General features: G+C 35.0%; 1 protein-coding gene across 2 annotated transcripts in view; it reads right to left on the reverse strand.

The window, feature by feature from the left end:
* EloA (transcription elongation factor elongin A) overlaps positions 1-25,016 on the reverse strand; it is a 44,926-nt gene that overhangs the window by 11,283 nt on the left and 8,627 nt on the right. For both annotated transcript variants that reach the window (XM_089639615.1, XM_089639617.1), the window contains exons 4-9: positions 23,198-24,809; positions 14,618-14,814; positions 8,514-8,701; positions 6,515-6,606; positions 4,541-4,740; positions 3,428-3,574 (exon numbers count right to left, since the gene is read on the reverse strand). In XM_089639615.1, the coding sequence (XP_089495741.1) occupies positions 3,428-3,574; positions 4,541-4,740; positions 6,515-6,606; positions 8,514-8,701; positions 14,618-14,814; positions 23,198-24,809 (2,436 nt within the window). The remainder of the gene's footprint in view (positions 1-3,427; positions 3,575-4,540; positions 4,741-6,514; positions 6,607-8,513; positions 8,702-14,617; positions 14,815-23,197; positions 24,810-25,016) is intronic.

The raw sequence follows: 25,016 nt of genomic DNA on the forward strand, positions 1-25,016 counted from the left end.
TCAGAGGTAGTTGTTGAACTGACTTTGTATGGAATTCGGTTCTCTATTTATAGAACAAATTCAAATCGAACCCTCTCGAACCTAACCACTTTACTCCTCTTTCGTGAGGAGTAAAGTGGTTAGGTATTTTTCCTCTCTGCAATTATCTTGTTGAGAGGAAAGTTATATTTTAATATGATACCTTTAACCAAGTCAGTTCAGTCTACCAAAACCATCTCCCGCAGTCCCGTTTATTTATTTTATAAATAATTATACAAATTTTCATATTGGGTTTGAAGTTAAATATCTTTGGTTTGAACATTTCCCAAAGGGTAACAAATATAGTTAGATATAATTATTCATGTTATTGTATTAGTATATAATCATTTCTTGATGTTGGTATTTATTTCGTAGTTATATCTTGCATCTTTTTCCCGTAAATCCAGTCTGATGATGTCACAATTAATCACATTTGAATCTGTTATCAGTGTTTGATAAGAAAGTCAAGGTGATATGCTGGGCTGTGATTGGTTGGAGACGGCGGCCATCATGGAATTCCATCCGGGGAGTAGTGGAGGGGGTCCTACGTAAATACTGAGTAGCCTTCCTAGCCGTGGTCACTTCGTGGGTTGGTGTGTCCGAGGGAGGTGCTGGATGATTATTTTCAGATGTGTTTCAGGTTCTGCTATTATATTGCTATGTAATTATCTTGATTAATCACATATAATACATCATTTGATTGAGTTATTTTGATGTAAAGATTTCCAAATGTGTCGGCGACACGGTATCAAGCGGTTTCGGGGTTGAAGTGTTTTTGTGATTTTGGCGTAAATATGAATTCTCTTGAAATATTCTGGAGGTCTGGATACGTATGATACAGGTAGTATTAGGAATACCAACATATGAATATGACATGGACAGAAATTATTGTAAATGGCTGTCATCCCATGCAATGAATGCTTTTTTGCATTTCACTTAATGGAAAATTAGAATGCAGTACTTGCCATTTTCCCAAACGCAAATAGTTGCCTTTTATAGTAATTAAGGTGAATCAAAAAGTTTTATTTAAAAAATATTCGTATTAAGGGTGGCTGGTGATCCCGAAAGTTTACCAAAATTTTAACCCAAACGTAGCCAAGGTTTTAAAAATCACTTAGAGATTATTTTTTTCTTGTGAACTGTATTTATCACTTATGAAACTAAAAAACATACCTAATTAGACAGACAAAAAAGGTTATTGTCACTTCACTTTTTTTTGTTTTATATAAAAATAATTGGAAAACTTTAACAGGGTGTTTGGCAGTTTTCTGATTTAGAGAAATATTTATAAAAACATAGCATACTGGAGTGTTTATGGTACACTTTTAAATGCAAATAGAAAACTTTGTGTTGTCTCTTTCTAAATACGAGGCGTATCCAGAAAGTAAGTGTACTGAGGCTCTCAAGACCGAATGAATTTTATTTTCGACATGTTGGCTACACTTACGTGTAGCCTGACTCTTCCCCTCCGCAACGAGACCGGTTCAAGGTCAGTACGTTGAGAAGTGTCGACGCGACAACACGTTTCGTGAAAAATGTCAATCCACTCTCCAGACAAGTGCGAAATACGCGGTGTCATCCGTTATCTCGTTTGGAAGGGAAAACCTCCGTTTGAGGTTTATAATTTGGTGAAAACTGCATATGGTGATAAAGCTATGAATCGTACGAGTATGTACAAGTGGTATCGCGAGTTTAAAAATGGTTCTCACCTTTTCACCCTCCGCCAAAAAGTTCAAAACCACAATTTCAGCCAAGAAAATTATGGCATCCGTGCTTTGGGACTGTCAAGGCATAATTTTGATTGAATATCTGCCTCAAGGGGAGATAATCAACTCTGCAAGATACTGTGAGACCCTAAAAAAATTGCGGAAAGCGATTCAAAACAAGAGGAGAGGCATGCTGACAAGGGGAGTCAGCCTGCTGCACGACAATGCCAGACCACACACGGCCAACGCAACGAAGCAACTGCTTGCTTCGTTTAAATGGGATGTCCTAAACCACCCCGCGCATTCCCCTGACCTAGCATCTTCAGATTTTTATCTCTTTACCTCCCTGAAGCTGTACAAGGGTGGAAAAAGGTTTTCAACCGACGAGAAGGTAAAGGGGGAGGTGGAGAAGTGGACGAAGGGGTTGGCGGAAAACTACTTCCAGGAAGAAAAAAAAAATAAAGTCAAAATAATCCTAAAATCACAAAGCTGTGGTTAATAAATGATCAATCCATGTACCTTTGAACACCTTAATGTAAATTCCCAAACTCTTTGTTTTTAGTGAGGTGCATTAGATATATTATGTATTTACAATTACTCGTTAGAAATATATTTTGGGAATGTCTGCAATAAAATAAAATCTGAGAAATGTACCTACTTAGAAATAAGACTTACTCATGTACACATAATCATACAATGTTATAGACATAGACTTAAGATATTTTGATTCGGTGGATCCTGCAGACAAGCTGGCATGTGACAGCTTTGTTGGTCTACCTATTTTGTTAAATAAAAATAAAAAATAAATAAATAAATAAAAAAGGCATCAAAAATTTGATACACCGCTTCACCACCTGCATTGAGAGGAATGGCGACTATGTCGAAAAATAGCTTACATATGTACTACGGTAACCATGTAATTTTTATGTTTCAATAAAAAAATTTGTAACCTACAAAAATTCAGTACACTTACTTTCTGGATACGCCTCGTATGTTCATATTATATGTCTGAGGACGTATCATTTGGTGACTGGTATAGGATATAGCACTTTATGTCCCAGTGGATGTGAAATTTTTAAGGCTAATGAAGACTGACTAACTAACCATCTCGCCATTCGCAGGGGTAGGCAGAGAGGACGGACCGACAAACAACTCGGTCTTGGCACAAACTTCTTGCCTCATTCACATTCATACATCGTCTCATATATACTCTATTATTCTGACTCTTGACATGGCAGGACTCGAGTATCTGATTCACTTGATCGTGCCATACCTTCCCTGGGCGTCCCCGACTTCTGCTACCATTCACATCCGCATCATATATTCTCATTACACTCCTTTCTTCGCTCTTCATGCCTACATTACGCTTACATCAGTCTTGCACTCTCTGCGGATCTCCACATTTCTCACACAATCATACTTGGTTTTACCACACATACGCCTCAGGGATCTCATTTCAACAGCATTCAATCTACTTTCATCTTTTCTCTGGCAGTTCCATACATCAGGGAAGGTACCAGCACTCCATTGTGGACCGCTAACTTCGCTTCTTTGGACAATTTTTTTTTTAACGCCAACTGCGTTCAGTCCTCCATTAATGGAGTTACCTGACTGAAGTCAAAGTCTTACTTCATCACAAACCTGGTCCTTGAACAAGCCACTACTGTATTCTACCGACAGTTAAATTGACATAATATATTCACCTGTGATCTGGCCACATTCCTGGGGGGTTTGGCAACACTGTCAACGTAGGCCAGCTTTGTTTGCCGCACGGGGAGGGACTTATCCTGAGATAACTTGATGTTCTTTGTCAGAAGCTTCAACTTTTCAGCTTGTTCTTCTAAGCAGCGCTGAAAATGAATAAAGAAAATTTTCAATTAAGATGATGGATCTAAAACATGGCAGGGGTCCAATACTGTAATAAAAAAACGCTGTAATAGGCCTCCATATTACAATAGGTTTCATAACACTCTACACACATCTACCCATAAGCTATGATAATTCAAGCAGTAAATCCAATATGGCAGAAGTTTTTGTAAAAGAGGGGTTTAGTTTTAGTCAAATCATCACCAAATCTCCAAAATGGGTGAATTTGGCCATGCCAGTTATTGATGTCATAACAGCATATTTTCCTTAGTAAAAATAAAGCTAACTTTATCACTTGTTCTCTTTCTATATTTCAGTTGCCTTCAGAAATGTATTGTTTTTCACTGTACAAAGTTATTATTCATTTTAGTCACCATGTAAAGTTCATGGTGACTAAAATGAACAACACTCAATTATGTTTTAATTTTTCTTTAATGCTTGTGTCAGACCATGCTATACTATCATGGCTTGACCTATTTCAACATATAGTTCGCCCATTTGGAATGTATGGCGAGCGATATGCTAAGCCAAAAGAGTATAGCGCAAGTGTGTCAGCCCCATAAGGTGCCAGGTATTGGGTACATTTACCATACACACCAAATTTCAAAACAGCCATCACAAGAAATATACATATGATAATGATATTCGACTACTATAATATGGACATGTGTCTAGTGTGGTAGTCGAAAACCACGTAAAAAACTGTATAAAAATATATTTTACGAATAGAGGAAAGAAAAAAAAAAAAAATTATTGTAGATGCTGAGATCGGTAAACAAACAATCAGTCTCTTTCTGACGCCCTTGAAGTGATTGAATCACTAACAGCGCTACATAAAGCTACATAGGTGACTGAATCATTAACGGCGCCATTTATATTTGAGGTTGTTATACCACTCTATGAGGTTTTAACATATATTGTAGATGGCTGGTTCACTGTTGAGTATTTACCTGGTACATGTCCCTCCAGGTTTCCATCTCCTGCCTCCGTTTGCTGCGGAAGTGCTTGCTGCAGTGAGACTCCCACAACGTATCCGTGTCCTCGATGAGGTAGGGGTTGTAGTGCTCCAGCGCAGTCAGCTGCTCGGGGTTGGCCTTGTCTACCACCGGCTTCAGCAGATCGTAGGGTACACCGCCTGTATACTCCAAGGCTGCAAGGGGCACACACCATCACATCAATTACAAATAGAGAGTAACAAACACCTTGGAACTTCATCATCAGCACAGATATGCAATTGATTTTATGAGTTATGAGTGTAGCAATGTCCTGTTTTAATTCAACCTTTTGCAGAGGCCATTCTAGGGGTTCAGAAGTGGAAATTCATTTAAAAATATGTATTCATTTCCCTGCCTTAAGAAAAATGTACAATCTTAATGTATAAAAATTCACAAACAAACACTTTAAACAGAAAAATCAGAAAGAGATACAGTCACATCTAGGACTTTAAATTTACTTGCGCACGCCGGGATTTGAACCTGCGACCTTCAGCTTCGTAGTATATTATATTTATTGGATCTCCTTTCTTTGTTAGGGGACCGTTCAAGTATTATGTAAGCACTATAGGGGGGCAGGGGGGTTTTTGCTTTGCTTATTTTTGATGACATGGGAGGGGGGTGGGGGGGGTCGAGATAGTGATTAGGTCAGCACTGCTCAGCAGTAGTTATTTTTTTTTTACACATTGGCAACCCACACATTGTCTATGTTTGAAAACCGAATACATATTCGGGGATTCCCAGAAATAATTAATGTTTAGGTACTCGCTTAGAAGCGAATGGGGGAATTACCGCGCGCTACTCACTTGTCAAAATTTCTTCCATCAATCTATTGTTTCATTTCAGTACGATTGACGATTTGACGTGTTGTAGGCAAATCAAAGCAAGTTAATATTTGTGTTACCGTTGATCCTCTTTCGCTTATGAATCAATAAAAAAACAGAATATATTAACAGAAAAATGCATATAGGTACCAATTTTTACGTAAGCATGGGAGGGGGGGGGGGGGGGGGGTAGTGATCAAAAGTTGTGATCAATGACAGAGTTTTTAAAAAAAATCTTTTAATATGACGAACTGAATATATTCTTTACAAATTACAAACAACAGCAAAATAATATTCCAAACTGTCCAAATAATGTTTACATTTTGTATAACTATCTCTTTCAAAGTCATAATTATATTCATTTTATTGTCTCTGTCAGTCTGTCTTGGACATGACCCAAACCTCCAGTTAGCAAAAATTCGTCTGTGTAATATTAGGCCAAAGTACTATGGCGCATATAGAGACAAAAGTTGGGTAAGCGGGCTTTTTGACCGAGCGTAGGTACATGCATAATGGGTAAAGCTTCTAACTGAAATGTTAGATGTCACTACTCGTCAAACGCCAACGTTGCTGCTCGTTATTTAGCAGAATTCAAATCAATTATGGCCAGTGTTGTTTTGATTTGTATAATATTTTTTCACAGAACTACTAGTTATTAGAGACATTAGTTTCAATGTCATAATTAAAAATCTTAAAAAAATGGTTAGTGGGCAACTTTTTGAAGAAATCTGATATGTACTAGTACAAGGCGTTGAGAGTATTATCTGTCATCATCTATTTTTTCTTGCAGCACAACATCAGAGTTCAGATGAGGTGCACATAAACAAAGACGGCAGTGTAAAGTGAAGCTTGAAAATGAGTTTAATAAGGGGTAAGGTGAGGAACAGGTTAACTGTATTTACTAAAATTATTATTAATTATTTTTACTAAAATGTCAAGTCAATAATGTACATAATATGTTTATGTGACACAGTGTCATTTAAATGTATTATGTACATTATTGACTTTTTTAAAGCAGCCCGGCTAGCCTACGTTTCAAAACAAATGCTGTAGTTATGAAATGGACCAATCAGTACAATGACAAAGAATTTATGTGTAAAGATATTACCATCTATGTTTTCTTGAAGCACAATGACACAGAGTTCATACAGCGAGGGGATTGCTCCATGCAAAACTTTGTTTCCGGAAAATACTTTGGTTCTAGAAATAGATAAGAAAAAATTTATTGAGGGTGAATTCATTAATTGGCCAAAATATTTACATCTACAATAAGTTTACATTCAACCTCCATTTCTATTTGATAGAAAAAATCACTTTAGTCCAATCAGCTCCGTCCATTGTTTTCGCCTCACAACCTAACTGAGGGCGCCACCTAACCTAAACCCGGCAGTTTGGAAAACAATAAAATAAAATTCACTGCGCAGGTTGCTGTTTCATTCAATGCCTATTACAAGGCAGTCAAAATAAACATACATTTTTCTGCACAATTATGGAAAAAGTTGTGAAGTTGATTCAGGATTGCTGAATCTTACAAAATGGCTTTGCAGTTAAACAAAAAATGTGTTTGGTGAATTTTATAAAATGGGTTTGCAATTTAAGTTTGGTGAATCTTACAAGATGGGTTTGCAAATAAAGTTTGGTGAATCTTAAAAAATGGGTTTGAAAATTAAGTTTGGCGAATCTTACAAAATGGGTTTGCAACTTAAGTTTGGTGAATCTTACAAAAGGGGTTTGCAAATTAAGTTAGGTAAATCTGAAAATCTGTTTGCAATTTAAGGTTGGTGAACTTTACAAAATGGGTTTGCAGAATGTGATGAATCTAATGCCGGCGCCAGACATGTGTTCAAATAAGTGAACACTTATTTGAAGACTTTGTTCACACATTTGGTCACTTATGTGTGTCTCTGCCAGATATGTGTTCAAAGATTTGATCACTTCTTTGAGCTCACAGTTTTCAAATAGACCTCACATAACATGAACGACGATTTGGTCGACACAGTTTGCTTATATTATTTATGTCCTAGTAATTATATATTACACGTGCAAATAAATAAACAAAAACAGCCAAAACGATTAGCGATTCTCATCACGATTCCGAAATTTCAGCCTGTTCGATTCCATAGAGCCAGAAAAAATGGCTTTTAATGTTCGAAACCAAGTCTGTTAAAGTGCCCATAGTAATGATAAATTTTCCAGAAATGCTACCTTATGCAGATTTTGAGACTGATTTCGATTTGGACAATGATTCTTATAACGATTCCGAATTTTCAGCCTGTTCGGTACCATATAGAGAGAAAAATTGACTTTTAAAGTTCGAACTCAAGTCTGAAATCAGTGCCCATAGAAATGATGAATTTTCCTAAAATGAAACTTTATGCATATTTTGTGACTTTTTAAATTTTAACCATTATTCTTATAACGATTCTAAATTTTCAGCCAGTTTGGTACCATAGAGCCAGATAAATTGAATAATAAATAAATAAGCGCTACTGGGCTTCCCGCAGTGTGGCAGGCATGCAAACATTTTGACTTTGATTCCTTTGATGTGCGCCAAAGAAACCGACACGGAACGGCAAAGCGCACTTAAGTGCGCAAATAAGTGAACACAGTATCAAATGCCCGTGCCACACATGTGAACACTTATGTGAACACTTCTTGGAACACATGTCTGGCGCCGGCATAAGAAAATGGCTTTGCATCTAAAGTTAGGTGAAATTTATAAAATTGCTTTGAAGCTTATGTTTGATGAATTTTACAAAATGGGTTTGCAGCTTAAGTTTGGTGAATCTAAAAAAATGATTTTTTTTATTATTCATCTAAATATAATTATTTTTTATCCACAGAGATTGAATATTATCCTTCACGTTAGTAGTTCACTTGTGTCATGTAGCATTTGCAAATGCAAAATATTGATGAATTTTACAAAATGGCTTTGCAGCTGTTTGGTGAATCTTGCAAAATGGCTTTGGAGCTAACGTTTGATATATAGCTGAAGCCAATAAACTTGTTAAAGTTATGATTCCCTAACAAATTGGATATTAAAAAGGAGTAATTAAAAAATTGTAAATAAATATTTTTTTCAATAAAAATATGTACATTCAATTTACCTTTGATTTTTGTTGTACATGACGGAGCTGAGGGCTTCTTCTTCCGACAGATGCAGGAAGGGGTTGTCCAGGAGTTTGGGGGCGGGGCGAGGGGTGTAGTGGGGGGAGATGTCGGGGAGGGCGGACACGGAGATGGAGAGGGGGGGCAGCTTGGACAGGCTCCCAGGCTGCAGTAGGGAGGGTGTGGGCTACAATTCCACAAACATTATTAGAAAAATAAATTTATATTATAGAAACTTGCACAATAAAATATGATGTGCACACCACAATATGTACATAGGATAGTGATAAAATATCTAAACACCAATAGATAAAATATATATAAATTTGTTTGATGAAAAGTATCATTGGGACATAATCATAACACTGTAAACAGTAGAAACTAAAAAGCAAAATAATAACACAAAGCTATTGTTAGTGTAACTGAAATTTTATTGTGTTGTTTCAGTACTTGTTTATGTATGTCGGTATAACAAGAATTGATCATTTTACATTTTCAGTGTGGTCATCTACATTATTGCATATATGTATTTATATTGTACATATCTTAACCTCTACCTGTCATTTGTTAAATTACTATTGACCAAAATGGTCCAATAAATAAATTTTGTAATACATACATATCAGTTACAATACCCAATACAACAGCTAGTACATAAATGATTTAAGAGTACTCGGAATTGAGAAAGGATAGAGCTACAAATCCTAATAAATGCAGGGAACCATGCATTTATTGCGATTTAATTTAATTTTTATTTGTAAAGCTATTTTTGTAAAAAAATCAACCTCACAACACCCAGATTGGCAGCAACCATATCCACCATCAAAGAATTTTTGCATTGTGAGGGGAGCACTGAAAAGATAAACTAATAGAAGTGTGTTGCGGGCGTAACTGTGTGTTCGAAGTAAGTTTAATTTTACTTTACATCAGTTGAAATTAAAAAATTTAAACATCATAATTCATTCTTGAACAGATAATCGAATTCATTAGCCCATCTGCAACCTACAGGTTGAAACGTCTATTGTAAATTGGTATACATAGATCTCACCTCTAGGGATTATTTGTTCAATGGATGGGACTCAAACCAGCTACCTTCAAATTCAAAGTTAAATGGTTTTTTTTTTTGCATTGGTAAGCATCAAACCACATTACCATTTTTAGTCATTAATTTTGTCATTAACCTATTCCCTCCGAAGTTACTAACCCATTTTCTTCAAAGGCCTTCCCTCTGCTCTGAGCCACTATAATTTATGCCGCTCAACAAAATATTTATTTTTTTGTAAATAGTAGTATGCAGTGCAATCTTACAATTTTTTTGTATTGATTTATACAAATTAATGAAAAAAACTTATGTTCATAAATAAATTCGAATATAAATTTTTAAGTCATTTTGCAGACAAGTTTGCACAAAAATCAATTCAGTTGCCGTGGTCAGTTTCAGTCAAAATAACTTTGGATGGGATGGGTTAAATCACTTCATCTCTAAATAGTATAAAACAAAGTAGCTATCCGCATCTGTCTGTTTGTGTGCTTAGGTCTTCTAAACTAAGCAACGGATTTTGATAGAGTTTTCACTTTCATTTAGAGAATATCTTCCGGATCTGCCCTGATGATGGACACTGCAACGCTGTCCGAAACGTCGGCTAAAGAAGGAGTTAGCGCAACACGGCATAACGCCCCAAAAACAAAAATGCTTTTGGCCGTGGGAATCTAAAAACTTATATATATATATATATATATATATATATAAATATATTGCCGGTAACCCGGTCGTTTATTAACATCAATGGGTTATTTACAATCATGTGCGCTACCCGACTCACTAGACAATATCTGTTCAGAGCCGGGTAGCAGATAGTACATTCATATTATATTTATAGAAAGTAGAGAAAAGTCATGGTTTGTAATCAAGAAGTAAATTTTTTTTTTCGAGCGCTTATAATATATGTACATCAAAATAACGTACTACGGAATTGTATATCTTAAAAAGGCCTACAGAAAAGTCTGCAATGGTATAAGTCTATCTCCCAAGGAACTCCCAGCAACGCCGGGAGCTAGTAATATTATAATAAAGTTTGTCTCAATGTTTCAGAGATTTAACCAATTTAATGGTAAATCATAATTTATTATAAAAAGAGCCGTTTCTCAAATTCCCATTTTTTAAACTTTCATCAAACACAGTTACATTATCATAAAAAGGCTGTTAAACTAATCGGCACTAAAATCAATCTAATCTCCTCATTAGCCAGTCGAATGATGGCTTCCCGTATTTAGGTCTATACCTATCGCTCTAGGCCTTGAGCCATGCCTATGTACTATGATAATACTTATAATTTTTTTTTTTATATAACTTACAAATATGGGATAGATAATGAAATATAGGTGGATTCAATAGCTTTAAACCTACAGTAAGCTGTTTATGTATTTATTTCCATAGTAATATTTGTAGATTTGATTTTTTGAATGAGCCCATGCAAATGCAAAACTGAACGCCTGGAAACCTCCATCGCTCGAGCAAATGCACCATCGCTTGAGTGGTTCAAAAGCGGGTTGTTATGATATTTTTAACTAAAAAATTTTATGTGATTTCAGCGGAATTTGATAAAAGAGATGGTTTATCTTTGAGATAATGCAAATAATGCATAGACCGAATGACCAAAATACGCAAGAAATCGTTTAAGAGACCAAGGTTAATTAATTTTATGGATGACCTAGATTTGAAGGCATAAATGTCGAGTAGCATAGCAATGGTAGGATGGCAAAATAAATTTATCATGTACAGTGAAATCTCAAAATTTTTTTCCCGCATGTATCGATTTTTTCAAGTCCCGAATTAATATTTGGCTAATTTATTTAGCGCCATTTATGTGAGAATTCACCTCAAGGGCGCTGAATTAAGTTCATGCAAAACTCGTAAAAAACGATCTTATCAATCGTTTCTCTGTGCATCGTTCTACTGCATTAATCGTTTAAAGCTTGCACTTTTTGTAGGATGTCACTCAATCGATCACTGCCGGTAGCCGCTTCTGACATTACTTGTCTTTAGTCATTCACTTAATATTTGACATTTACATAACAAGACGGTGTGCGCGTGTGCATCTTTTTACTTTCTAGTTTTTGACTGGGTTGACATGATTCTCCCCGATCCAAAAGAACCCACTGGGTTGTTCGGGAAAAACCAACTTTGAAAAAAAAAACTGTATTTTTTAACAAAAATGATTTTTTTTCAAAAAATGTACTTATGAAAATAATAATTGACAATATGAGTTATATAACCATACTTTATTTAATTTTTTATACACATATTCTGTAGTAGTGTAGTGTATAGTAATTATGAGTGATTTTAGGTAAAAAAAAAGTGTAAAATATATTTTTTTTTTTTTAAAAGAAAGACAAACATTCCCGGGTTACGAATAACCCACAATGTTTGAAAATCTCCTACTACCACCACAGAAAGCCGAAAATGTTGCTTGTGTTGTGCTGGAGGACTTAGCCAGCCGAGGAATCGAACACGCGACGCTCGGGTGAGACCCAAACGCTATGCCCACTCAACCACTGACCGGTCATATATATCCCCACATCTAGTAGAATAAAAAAACTATATGAAATATTGATGAGACGAGAGTGTAAAACAATGTTGAAAATGTAACCATCCGAGTTACAGAAACATAAATCTATTTTAAAATGACTTAATTTTTTTACAATTTAAAATTGTACACTCACTAACAGTTTAGTAACATCCGGAATAAGGCGGAATCGTGCACTTCTTACGAAGATAGCGATAAGGTTGAAATTCCCACCCGTTTTGATTTATGCAAAAAAAAAACATTCCCAAAATGCATGTTTTATTTAATTTTGTGAAGTTCAGGAATAAATGATATTAAGATGTTTTCCTATAATCATCTTCATAATCATAACTTAATTTGCCACATTATACAATAAAACCATTTAAGAAAAGAGGTTTATAAGTAGGAGATTGAACTAATTTTTTAAAGGCCTGATTCTTTTTTTTTTCCTAGGCTTATAAAAAGACCAGCGATCATATTTTGAAACCAAATAACATGTGTTTGCATTATTTTGCATCAATTCACATTGCATCGCCTTATGCCTGAAAAAAACCCACTTAAGAAACAAATTATTAAAAATGAACCGTCTGGCGAAAAAGTATGAACTCTTCAAGAAAGATTAAAAATTGTTGAAGTGGAAAAAATCCAGCTGAAAACGCATTGACGTAGCCAAGTGTTTAGAAATCGCTGCACTCATTTATTAGAAATATGTAGCGTGTTTTTCTGATACATATTAACATTTAAGTATGTATGTGGCTTTTTTCTATATTCCCGCATTCATAGGTTATTTAAATAGGACCCTTCAAAAACGATAGAGAGGTTTCACTGTATTCAAATAGTTTTTAATGAAAACAATCATCACAAAATGAAATGCTTATCAGAATAAACCCGTAGTCTCACGGGTCAGTAAGCAATTGACATAAACCGAGTGCTGTAAGACCCTGCGCAGAAAATTAAGTTCGTTATAATAAGGTAACAGTCTGCAGCGCAGTTCAATGTGGAACTTTTCTGCAAAGGCGTTTTTGTCGATTGCTTACCGACCCGTGGGACGGTGGGCTAAATGTGACATTTATACAACAAATCTTTTTATGTTAGTCAAAACATCAATTATGTTAGTCAAAACTACCATAAAATGGTCATTTTCTAATCTTGCAAAATTATAATCAAAAGCACTAAAAACCTGTAAAAATAATATAGGTACAAGAATAAAGAGTTACCCTACCCCATAGAAAAAAGGAAGCAATAATAAATAAATAAAAAATAAGCAACATGACACCTCATAATTTAAATTGTATAAACATTTATTTTCATGCAACATTTAAATGCTGCCCACTCTTTTATGAGATTTGATGTATTTCAAAGCTCCAATGTATGCATACGCTTTCACCGTCATATTTTAAATGCCAATTCAAGGGTTGAATTTAAAGGATCACTGATGTGTGTGTTTGATGTACATAAGTAAATCCATAAATAATTACAAAAAAGCCAAAATTGCAAAGTTAAATAAAATTTCAGTTTTAAAAGGTAAAAATTTGCCAGTGACTTACACATGAAACAAAATTTTGAAAAATAGATTACATCCATGAAGCTCATATCTGAAATGGTCAGCAAACGATTTTAAAACATTATTAATTTAAAATCTTACTTGAAAAATGACGAAACAACAATATTATTGTCATTTCTGAGCGATCAGACATGAAATACATGGATAAATTGTTTTACATGAGGAAATACATCCAGAATTGTATTGCTGCACATTATCACAATCAAAGTACAATTTTTTTTCAATTTTGGCACATCGGAGGTTTTGGCAGTTCAGCAAAAAAACAGTTGAAAAAAACAAATATAACTATAACAGCCATAAGCTGATTCTTCAGGTGCAATTCCAAAAGGTGTATCAGGGCTCACAGTCTGCATTCATTTTGTCGTTGATTTCTAAAATATCACCCAAGTGACGAAAAGTGCAGTTCGTAGAGAACCAAAAATTTATTTTAAATGAGGAGTACGAAAAACAATGCGGTTATATTTAATAATTTGTAAGTGAAAGAGAAAAACTAACTACGCACAGAGGCCATATATTATTACTTACAAATAACGATGCAGCAATTGAAATTTTGACCATGGTTTAATCATAAATTATTATCCAAATAAACATACATACTTCAAAGTTCATTCCTATAAAGCAAAAGATTTGCTAATTTTTGTAGGGAATGTCGATATTGTAAAGAAGTTACTACAAATAAAATATTTTTGAAATTTATCTCAATTCAAAAACTGTCAATTATGCGGTATTTAAAAACCTATCAATAATGCTTTGTTATTAAACCGTACAGCCGACATGAAACTTTAATCAATAAAATCTTTATTTTTGTCTTTAACTAACCCAGTGGAGATAATATTCGAAGGCAAAATGAATAAATAAGGTTGGCACTGCAATTGCCGTGCTTCGTACCGATTAATTCTTCAACATTGAAAATGCAGGACTCCGGCCCCAAGGGGTTAGTGATAATAATGAACCAGATAGTTTGTTATCTTACATCAAAGGATGGGTTGGAGGAGCGAGCTTTGACAGAGGATGAACTCTTGTCTCCAGAAGAGGAAGAGGTGGATGCAGTCCTGCTTGTATCAATCACTTCTTTCCTGACCTCTTTGGTGGGAAGAATGCTCTTCTTCTTCAAAGAACTGCTGGACTTGCTCGGCGATACCATTCCCAGAGCTTCGGCGAAACTGGCTCCTGGAAATAATAAGAAGCATTATGTGTATGGGAGTGGAAGAAGTTTGGGGAGGTCATTATTTCTATAATCTACAAAGCCAAGGTGACAAATCTTTCTGCAACACGCTCTGGTATAGTGTGTGGTATGCGAAAGCATTATATTAAAAGCCATACTAACATGGTGGCGGGTAAGCAAATTTGTTAAACCCTCGAACACTCAGGTGCGGGGCAAATTGAAAAAGATGGATCTTGCCCTTGTGTAGGCATAAAATTAGAAACTACTGTCCTATTTTTTTAATAATTTATTTTTGTCATTTCGAAGTGCTGTTACAGTTACTGTATACCATTTTTTTTTAATCATTAGCATTCACAAATGCAAGTAAATTTTCCAAATCAGTAAACCAAAAAAAAGATGAAAATTTTGACTAATTATTTGAATGTGTGCTATACAGTTTAGTATGCAGCATTTTGGAAAGCGACTCAATAATATAGGGACAATGGATTTTACTAAACTTACTCTCTAATGGTAGAGAAAGTACAAAAGAAGTTTCTGAGATATTTATATCTTAGAGACTTTGGGTATTATCCCAATATGGGTTATATCCATATTGGGTTATATCCATATTGGGTTATAGCCACAGACATAGGAATTAATAGACGAGAAGATAATGGCGAGGGGTAAAATCAACTGTTGAAGAACGAAGGGAGTGAAGCTGACTGTGATTCGTCAATAAATCAATCTGACAGTAAATAGGCATCTCGCATTATAATATCACCATTTACTTCTTAAAAGTAAAATCTGCTTTTGAATGAATAGACATTTTTACATGGGAGCGCAAATTACTCGCCACGTTATGAACAAATTTGCGAAGTCCAAATTCGGCAAAAAAATTCGGTTCTATTTTCAGAGTCGAATATATCGTTTAAGTATTTAGTTAAGACACTTTTATAAATGTTCATAATTTACTTCCCAGCAACCAACCAGCTTTGTGTTTCGCGTCCAGACGTTTCTCGATGTGATAGTAACAACTGATTCATATTATACGATGTGAATATGCTTAAAATAAATTAAAATAATGCTTATATATGGAATGTAATACGACAATTGGGTTTATTCTCTTTTTCACATCTATTTTTACAAGTTTTCATAGTACAAGTCAACATTTTGCCGTGTTATTTCGTAAAATGAACCGATGATGCCTCGACCATAGTTCGCACAAGAATGATGACGTCACATTTTCAAATTTCACTTGAGGCCATACGCGAGCACAGCCGGCTCCAATGGAACCGGTATGGGGAGTGGGGATAATACGCTTTTAATCACTTAGGGCAGGTCTACTAATATTCATATGTCTATGGTTATAGCCCAATATGCTGGGTATCAGAGATGTGCTTTATTTCAAATAAATCCATTTGAAATGGAAATGCAAAATGGGTATTTTCCATTTTGCATTTTAAATGCTTTTCTCAATGCATTTTCCATTTTAAATGCTTTTTTGCAACATTCTTCCTACTATATCCACTCATCTTTTTTTCATAAGCCCCAAATATCAGTCGGTCCTCAACCTATGAGAGATAATTTACATTTGTCAAGTCGCTCGACGCTCCCTGGTGGGTCAATCCGCACCAAATCATCCAGAAAATTTTGGATTTGTCACCCACCATCTCAGATTTTGATGAAACTTTAAATTTTTAATCCTTCCATATAGATAAGAAAATATACCAAATTTTACCTTCCTACCTCAACTCGTTTTTTTTTTATGGGCAGTTGAAGTTTGGGCAAAATAAGCGTTTTTACATATTCCGAGCACTCCGGAAGAGCTTGTACCTTCAATGAAAAAAAATTGTATCTTTGTCATTTATAGTGCAAATGCAATGAAAATTTTCAATATTATCAAGAAAACTATGCTGATTGCAGAAAAAAATAAATAAACCCTTTACATTTATCTACTTGACTTTAAAAAATTACCAAAAGTAATTTTTTAAGTAATTTTTGGGACGGAAAAGGTACTTTACAAAAAAGCAATATCTCGGGAAGGTACAGTGTTAATGAAGTAATTTTTTTTTTATTCATATCTACAAATAGCATAGAATCACATACAAAAATAAAATTCATGGCATTTTACTTGCTTCAATAAATAAAATCCATTTTAAACTTTTTTCAAACTTTTTGTAATTTTTTTTTTATTCTTATCTACAATAAACATAGTACAACCTAAAAAAATAAAACTCCTGGTATTTTGTGTGCTTCACAGTGTAGAAACGTTTTTAAAATGAGAAATCTTAATCATACAGAATTGTTCCAAGTTTTTTAAAATCTAGATACTGTATTTGCAAATAAAAAAAGTCAAACTTATTCGGTCCTTTACAACATGCTGGTAAGCTTGCAATGTAAGCTTAAGGCACCAACAAAATAATGTACCTTGTTCCTTACCCTGAATGCATACACCATAGCAATATTTTATAACAAGATCAACTTTTTAACTCTTTTCAATACAAAGTTAACTCTTTAAAAAACAAATACAATAAAAATAAAACAGGCAATGTAGGATTAGGTTAAATGAAAGTACATTACAATAATATTGTTTACAAATAAATGTTCAAGTTCATTTTTTACTTTTATTCTTGATCTGACCCATAAGATGGTTGAACTTTTGATCAGCATGATGTACGTCTTTTTCAAGAAAGTAGTAAGCTCTTCCTGAACCTTTTGTTGTGGGAGGGTCAACGATATTAAAAATATTTTGTAGTGGAACAAAACAAATATCTTCTTTTTGATGTGGCCAGTAAAAGGATGGAGCTGGGCCAAAAGGATGCATAAACTTGATTGATACATCAAACTCGTCTTCATCTTTGGAAACCACAAGTCCAAAAAACCAATGGTTGTCATATACGCAAGCTACATAAGAGTTTGAACAAATTTGTACCATACTTAGTTGCTCAGAGCGATTTCGTTCCCCACTGAAGTTAAAAATCAAAGCATAATCTGAATCTGAACTTATCCTTTTTGTGCCAACTTCATTTTCAGACAGAGGAACAAAGCAGTGGAAACCTCGAGTGCCTGGTATTGTTTTAGCTTGTGAAAAACGCTGCTGTAATTGTTGCCTGCAAGTGAATAAGCTTTCTTTTCTCAGCAAGTAAAAATATATATTTTCTACTCTCGACTGACAAAACTTAAAAGTTTTGTCTACAGTTGTGATAGTGTTGCCAGGGCCAAGTTGCAAACTTTCTCTAGTTAGAAGACGTTTTACTGTTCCACCTATTCCATCACAGGGAGATTTCCCATGACTCGTAGCAAAAAACGACCAACATGCTTTCAAGTTGAAGTCTTTTTGATGGTGACACAGATTTAAAAAGTTTTTGCAGTTTTTATATTGCGCTGCGCAACCATCAGTAAAATAATGAACACTTTGAATTTGGGGAAATTTTTGATTTAAAAATTGAGCAACAATTTTTTGAGTTTCGTAAACGAAACTTACATCATGTTCCAAGTCATCTGAAATTACACACAAGCTTGACACTGTGAGATCTTTGCCAGGCTCTTCACAAGTGTAAATTACCACTGGGTGGAGTGAACAACTGTCTTGCGTCCAGTGGTAACCCTGGACTTCATTCTGGATAACATAGGAGAAGTTTTCACTGAAGTCTAATAACACAACAGCTTCATTTATCTGAAGCTGTGCTTTTAGGGACTCTTTGAGATATTTTGATTGAGACTTTGTTATAAAAGAATGAGGAAGAAGTTTTACAAGACTCTTCACAAGATGTTCTACATATTCATGAAAGGGAACTGTAACTGAAACCTGCTGTGTTCTATCAGTAGTTACCCATGCACTGTATGTAATTTCATCTTTTTGGTCCCATTCTTCAAATTTTTCTAACAAATGTTTCTTAAGATTTTCACTAGATGTTGAACACTTATCGCAATGTCGAAGCATACAGTCTCTATTGTTCTTTGAGCACACTAAGTAGTCCATTAAATCATTGTACGTTTCTTCACTGTCACAAGCATTAAGAAGCAACACTACATTTTGATGAATTGCACAAACGCAGACAGAATGAGAGCCTGGAGAACCTACTGGCACACACCATTTGGGACGCAACCAACAAAATTTCGAAATCCCAATTTTTGAAGCAGGGTATTCAAACTTGAAGGTAGCATAAAGTTCATTCAGGTTACAAAGCAATAGTCTTTTTTGTTCATAAACATTTTTGGTTATGCTAACTTTATCTTTTTTCCCTGGCATAACACGAGAAAATTCATCGTTTTGGTAGAAATTTTTAACCAAAGTAACTGTTCCTTGGTCTAATGGTTTTCCTTTTTTTGGATCAGGTAAAGCAATGATACCATTTTCATTTAGTAGCTCTCGTGCTTTACGAACTGAGTATTCACCAACACTGAATTCTTCAGCAACCTTTTTTCTACTCCACGAAGTTGGAGCGAGAGTTAGAAGCTGAATTCTCTCACGGCGTGTAACTTGTGTTTCCAATTTTTTTTTAACCAACTCAACAAGCCTGTCCATGTCATTAGCTTTTTCTTGAATACATCTTGGTATTTTTGCATCACATTTTACTGGGGAAAATTCTTTTTCTAAAACTTTACTTACTTTTTTCTTTAAGGTTGAACAAGCAGAATCTAACTTCCGTTTAGCGTAACTAGACTTACTGTGGGATGGTATTGCATGTAGTTTAAATGGAGATTCTCCAATGTCAGTTAAAGAAGTGTTGATTTCTTGTAAAAAAATTTCTTTGTTTAAAACATTTTCAACTTCACTTATGTCTTCTTGAAAAGTGTTAAGCTCTTCAATTTCATTGTTAAGGTTTTTGCTCTTACTAATTTTTGCTCTGCATGCAGTACAAATTTTTTGTCCAGGGATTGCTTTATTAGTTACTTTTAGAATGGTATTAATGTTCTCTGAAAATTCCAAGGATACTGTTCTTAAAGTTTTTGTAATTTTCCTTTTGTGGCTTTGGAACGGGTCAAAACAAGCTTTTTGAAATGTTTCATATTTATTTAAGTTAAATATTCTGTGGTGCTCACAAATGTTGAAAACCAAGTCTGTAGATACAAAACTTCTTTGTTGAATAAGCTTTTTTTCAAATTCACTTAACAAATCCACACTCGTTAATTTCTCTGACTTAGTATAACTTTTTTTGTGACATTCAGTACCATTATGTTGTCCCACACTACATTTAACTAAACTTGTTTCGATTAGAGACATTTTAACAACGTACACCATAACATGAAACAACTACTGTATTTATATAGATGATCACTGCTTTGAAGCTGACTCAGAACTAAGCATGTCAGAGGAAACAAAGCATGTAGTATCCTGCAAACTTAGTGATGAGGCAGATAGTAATTTTCATGTTCTGTCTTGTTCTTGTTGCAGATACATCATTTCCATGTAGTGACTTGTCTCTAGGACTGTTTCTTTGATATTAGTCCATTCATTCAACCTATATTACTAGCTATATACCTAAACTATAACTTGCCCAATTACAAACTAAAAATAGATATAAAAAAATCACAAAAAGTTTGAAAAAAGTTTAAAATGGATTTTATTTATTTTTGTATCTAGATTTAAAAAAACCTAGAACAATTCTGCATGATAAAGATTTCTTATTTTAAAAACGTTTCTACACTGTGAAGCACACAAAATACCAGGAGTTTTATTTTTTTAGGTTGTACTATGTTTATTGTAGATAAGAATAAAAAAAAATTACAAAAAGTTTGAAAAAAGTTTAAAATGGATTTTATTTATTGAAGCAAGTAAAATGCCATGAATTTTATTTTTGTATGTGATTCTATGCTATTTGTAGATATGAATAAAAAAAAAATTACTTCATTAACACTGTACCTTCCCGAGATATGGCTTTTTTGTAAAGTACCTTTTCCGTCCCAAAAATTACTTAAAAAATTACTTTTGGTAATTTTTTAAAGTCAAGTAGATAAATGTAAAGGGTTTATTTATTTTTTTCTGCAATCAGCATAGTTTTCTTGATAATATTGAAAATTTTCATTGCATTTGCACTATAAATGACAAAGATACAATTTTTTTTCATTGAAGGTACAAGCTCTTCCGGAGTGCTCGGAATATGTAAAAACGCTTATTTTGCCCAAACTTCAACTGCCCATAAAAAAAAACGAGTTGAGGTAGGAAGGTAAAATTTGGTATATTTTCTTATCTATATGGAAGGATTAAAAATTTAAAGTTTCATCAAAATCTGAGATGGTGGGTGACATGGCCTGGATGATTTGGTGCGGATTGACCCTGGTAGGAGCCCTGGCAATTGAGTTATACCATTACAAAAAATACTAATTCAAATACTGAACATGGGGCCATGACGCTGTAATATTAAATGTTAGATAGCAGTATCTATGTTTTTACGATGGCAACATTAGTCCCGCGCAAATTTTTTGTGGTTTCATAATCTGTAGTCGTGGTGTTTTTGAATTTACATCATGTAATATGTTTGTTCTACATTAATGCCCATTATTAAATGACAAAATTCTTTTAATTGTTTGACCTCAGAAACCATTTTGCATTTTCAATGCATTTTGAAAATAGGTATTTTGCATTTTGCATTTGAAATGCTTTTCTAAAAACCATTTTGCATTTTCAAATGGAAAAGTTTTGACCCATTTCCATTTTGCATTTCAAATGGTTTTGGGTACCCATTTTGCACACCTCTGCTGGGTATAAATAGCCTCGCAGATAAAAGGAAAACTGCTTTGCTGATATCAGCACATAATCTTCTGAATGGTCATTCCTGATATTATACAAGAACTAGAGTTTTATGTTCCCGACAACTTCACAAGAGTTCGCAGGCACGGGACTGTTGTGTCGAGATACAGAACTAATGTACCATTGGTAATGCCGCTCGAAAAAATGATTATGCTTTTAAATAACGTCCCCTGACATCGATAAATATCTACTGACCTAAATAACCATAACGAGGTTTTTTTCCGCAGGGGTAGGCAGAGAGGACGGACCGCCAAACAACTCGGTATTGGCACACTCCTTGCCTCATTCACATTCATACATCGTCTCATACACACTCTTCTATTATTCTGACTCTCGACATGGCCCGACTCTGATTCACTTGGTCGTGGCATGTCTTCCTCTTCCCCGACTTCTGCTACCATTCACATTTGCATCATATATTCTCCTTAAACTCCTTTCTTCGCTCATTCGCTCTACATGCCCAAACCATCTAAGCGTCCCTTTCTTGATCGTACTCATTACGCTTACATCAGCCTTGCACTCTTCGCGGATCTCCACATTTCTCACACGATCATACATGGTTTTACCACACATACGCCTCAGGGATCTCATTTCTACAGAATTTAATCTACTTTTATCCTTTCTCTGCCAGTTTCATGCCTCACTTCCATACATCAGGGTAGGTACTAGGACTCCATTGTGGACTGCAAGCTTCGCTACTTTAGACAATTTTTTTGTTAGAGCCAACTACGTTCAATATCTCTGTCAACCTTCCCATCTCTCGTAAACATACTTCCTAAATATACAAACTCATCCACCAGCTCCAAGTATTCCTCATTCACAACTATATTGCACACTGTTTTCATACTCTCTCTTTCAAACACCATGACTTTAGACTTACTTACATTCATCATTAACTCATTCTTCATACATACTTCGTTCATCCTAGACACGAGAGACTGTAGATCTTCTATCCTATTAGCAATCAGCACCGCATCATCAGCATACAACAGGCAACATACTTTCAGATTACTCAAATTAGCGCCCAATCCTACCTCTTTCAATTCTTGCATACAATATCACATTAAGATTTCTCTGGGGATTCATATACAAGCCTGATGTACCACTTGAAAATCTCGAAACAACAGCTAAAACATTTTGAAATACTTATTCAAAGGTGAGTTAATTGAGAAACAATCATCCATTCGACTACCATAATACGGGCGTGTGTCTAGTGTGGTAGTCGAAAAGCATGTAAAAACTGTACACATTAATATTTCATGAATAAAGAAAAAAAAAAAAAAAAAAAAAAAAAAATTATTTATTACACATAACCTCAAAAACTCATACGAATTATGCTCCATGACAGACAGCACTGCGCGGTGGCTGTCAAAAAATTAAATAATACCCTCCCCTGCCTTCTTCGTTTCGAATCCGCAGATTATGTCTTCCATCGGCCACGGAAAACACAAACATTGGGTTTTCGAAAAAAATCGGGATGGAACGCCCCCTTTTCGAATGTTTGAGTCAATGTTCGTGGTAATGTTTGAAGTAATATTGTGGAAACGGTCGCTGGAGACGTAGCTTAAGATGTTCTTTTCACGTTTCCTTTGTGATTCATAAACATAAGTGCAAAATTTGGGCTATAACAAAACTAAAGTAAAAAGCCAACTTACCCGATTCACAGTCAATTCCATCAATGAAAGCTTCTTGGAGCTTTTTCTTTTTCTTTTCGGTCATTCTGTCTTCTGGCTCTTCTATTCTCTTGTCGATTTTGTTAGGAGGTGCTGAGATTTCTTTGGGTTTGGGTTTGTGTTCTACTCTCTTAACGAGTTCAGTCTTAATTTCTTTAGCAGTCTTTGAGGAACTGCTACCACTGCCGCTGCTGCTCTTCTTGACATCGCTGCCGTGAGAACTCTTGTGTTTGTCACTAGATTTTTTCTCCCTGTCGCGTGAGTGTTTCTCTTGGTCCCCCGAATGTTTCTCCTTTTCTTTATCTTTAGAATGCTTTTTGTGCTTCTCTCTCTCACTAGAGACGTCCTTCTCACTTGAATGTTTCACCCTCTCATCAGTAGATTGCTTCAGCCTGTCACTCGATGGTTTAACCCACTCTTCTGGAGAATGTTTCATTATGTCATTCGAGTGCTTGTCTTTCTCACTCGAATGTTTCATTCTATCACTAGAATGTTTATCCTTATGCTTCACACTGTCATCTGAATGTTGGTGTTTATCACTAGAATTTTTAGCACTACTACTAGAATGTTTATTATTCTTGTTAGAACTTTTCCCTTTGTCCATAGAATGCTTTTCCGTATCACTAGAATGGTATCCAATATCCTTACTGCTAGATGTTTTTTTGGTAATGCTAGAATGCCTTGATTTATCATCATTGGTATCTTCTTTAACAACAGGGGGAGTTTTGGTGAAATTACTAGGATGAGGCTCCTTTTCCATAGAACTTGAATCATTGCTGCGAGAACGAGATTCTTTTTTGGAAGAGTGTTTATCGTTGCGTGAATGCCCAACTTTTTCTGTAGAATGTTTACTTTTCTTGCCAGAATTTTGTTCACTTTCAGAAGGACGTTTACTCTTGCTGCTAGAATGCTGTGACTTTTCAGGGAGCTGTTTCTCCTTGCTACTAGAATGCTTGTCCTTGCTACTAGAATGCTTGTCCGTGCTACTAGAATGTCTGTCTTTACTACTAGAATGTCTGTCTTTACTACTAGAATGTCTGTCTTGACTACTAGAATGCCGATCCTTATCACTAGAATGTTTATGACTATGTTTTTTATCACTACTGTGTTGTACTTCGGGCCGACTCTTGTGTTTATCCTGATGAGATTTATCAGAGGAATGACCCAACCGTTCCGTGAAGTCGGATCTACTTGTAGAATGCTTTGACTTATCGTGAGATGATTTGGATGATGAGGATTTTTCGTTTGACTTCTTATGAATAATTTTAGGTGGGCTTCTGTCGCTATCGTCACTTTGTGGTGATTCATCTCCATTGGATGAATTCCCGGAGGTGTTCTTTTCGCTTGAAGACGACCGTTGAGTTTTGGGAGAGGACATTTTAAATTTGTTCTCTTGTTTGACTGAATTTTTTGCAGGACTAGATTCTTCGGACGAGCTGGCGGAAGAAGACCGAGATCGGTCAGGAGAGGAAGAGGGAGATGGGGAGCCATGGAAAGACTTGGAAGAATTAGAATCTTCTGAAGATGAACCCCTTATTACAACCTGATCTTCGATAAACTCCTGTTTCAGCCTCTTGGATATTTCACTGTGTCTCTGGAAATAAATACATTGATTAATTCTCAAGTAAACAGAATTATAATATGCAAACTGGTTAATATGTATGGTGGTGGATTTCCAATGTAATAGAATGATTAAAAACACTACAGTGGGTAGCCAAATTATTAGTTAAATGAGCGAAAACTACATTATTATCTGTTTGAAGCTGTATAACATTTTTAAATAGAGGGATTTTAAAACTTT

Source organism: Hesperophylax consimilis, chromosome 14, assembly GCF_061612785.1.
Source record: "Hesperophylax consimilis isolate HC1 chromosome 14, BYU_Hcon_1.0, whole genome shotgun sequence".
NCBI lineage: Eukaryota > Metazoa > Arthropoda > Insecta > Trichoptera > Limnephilidae > Hesperophylax > Hesperophylax consimilis.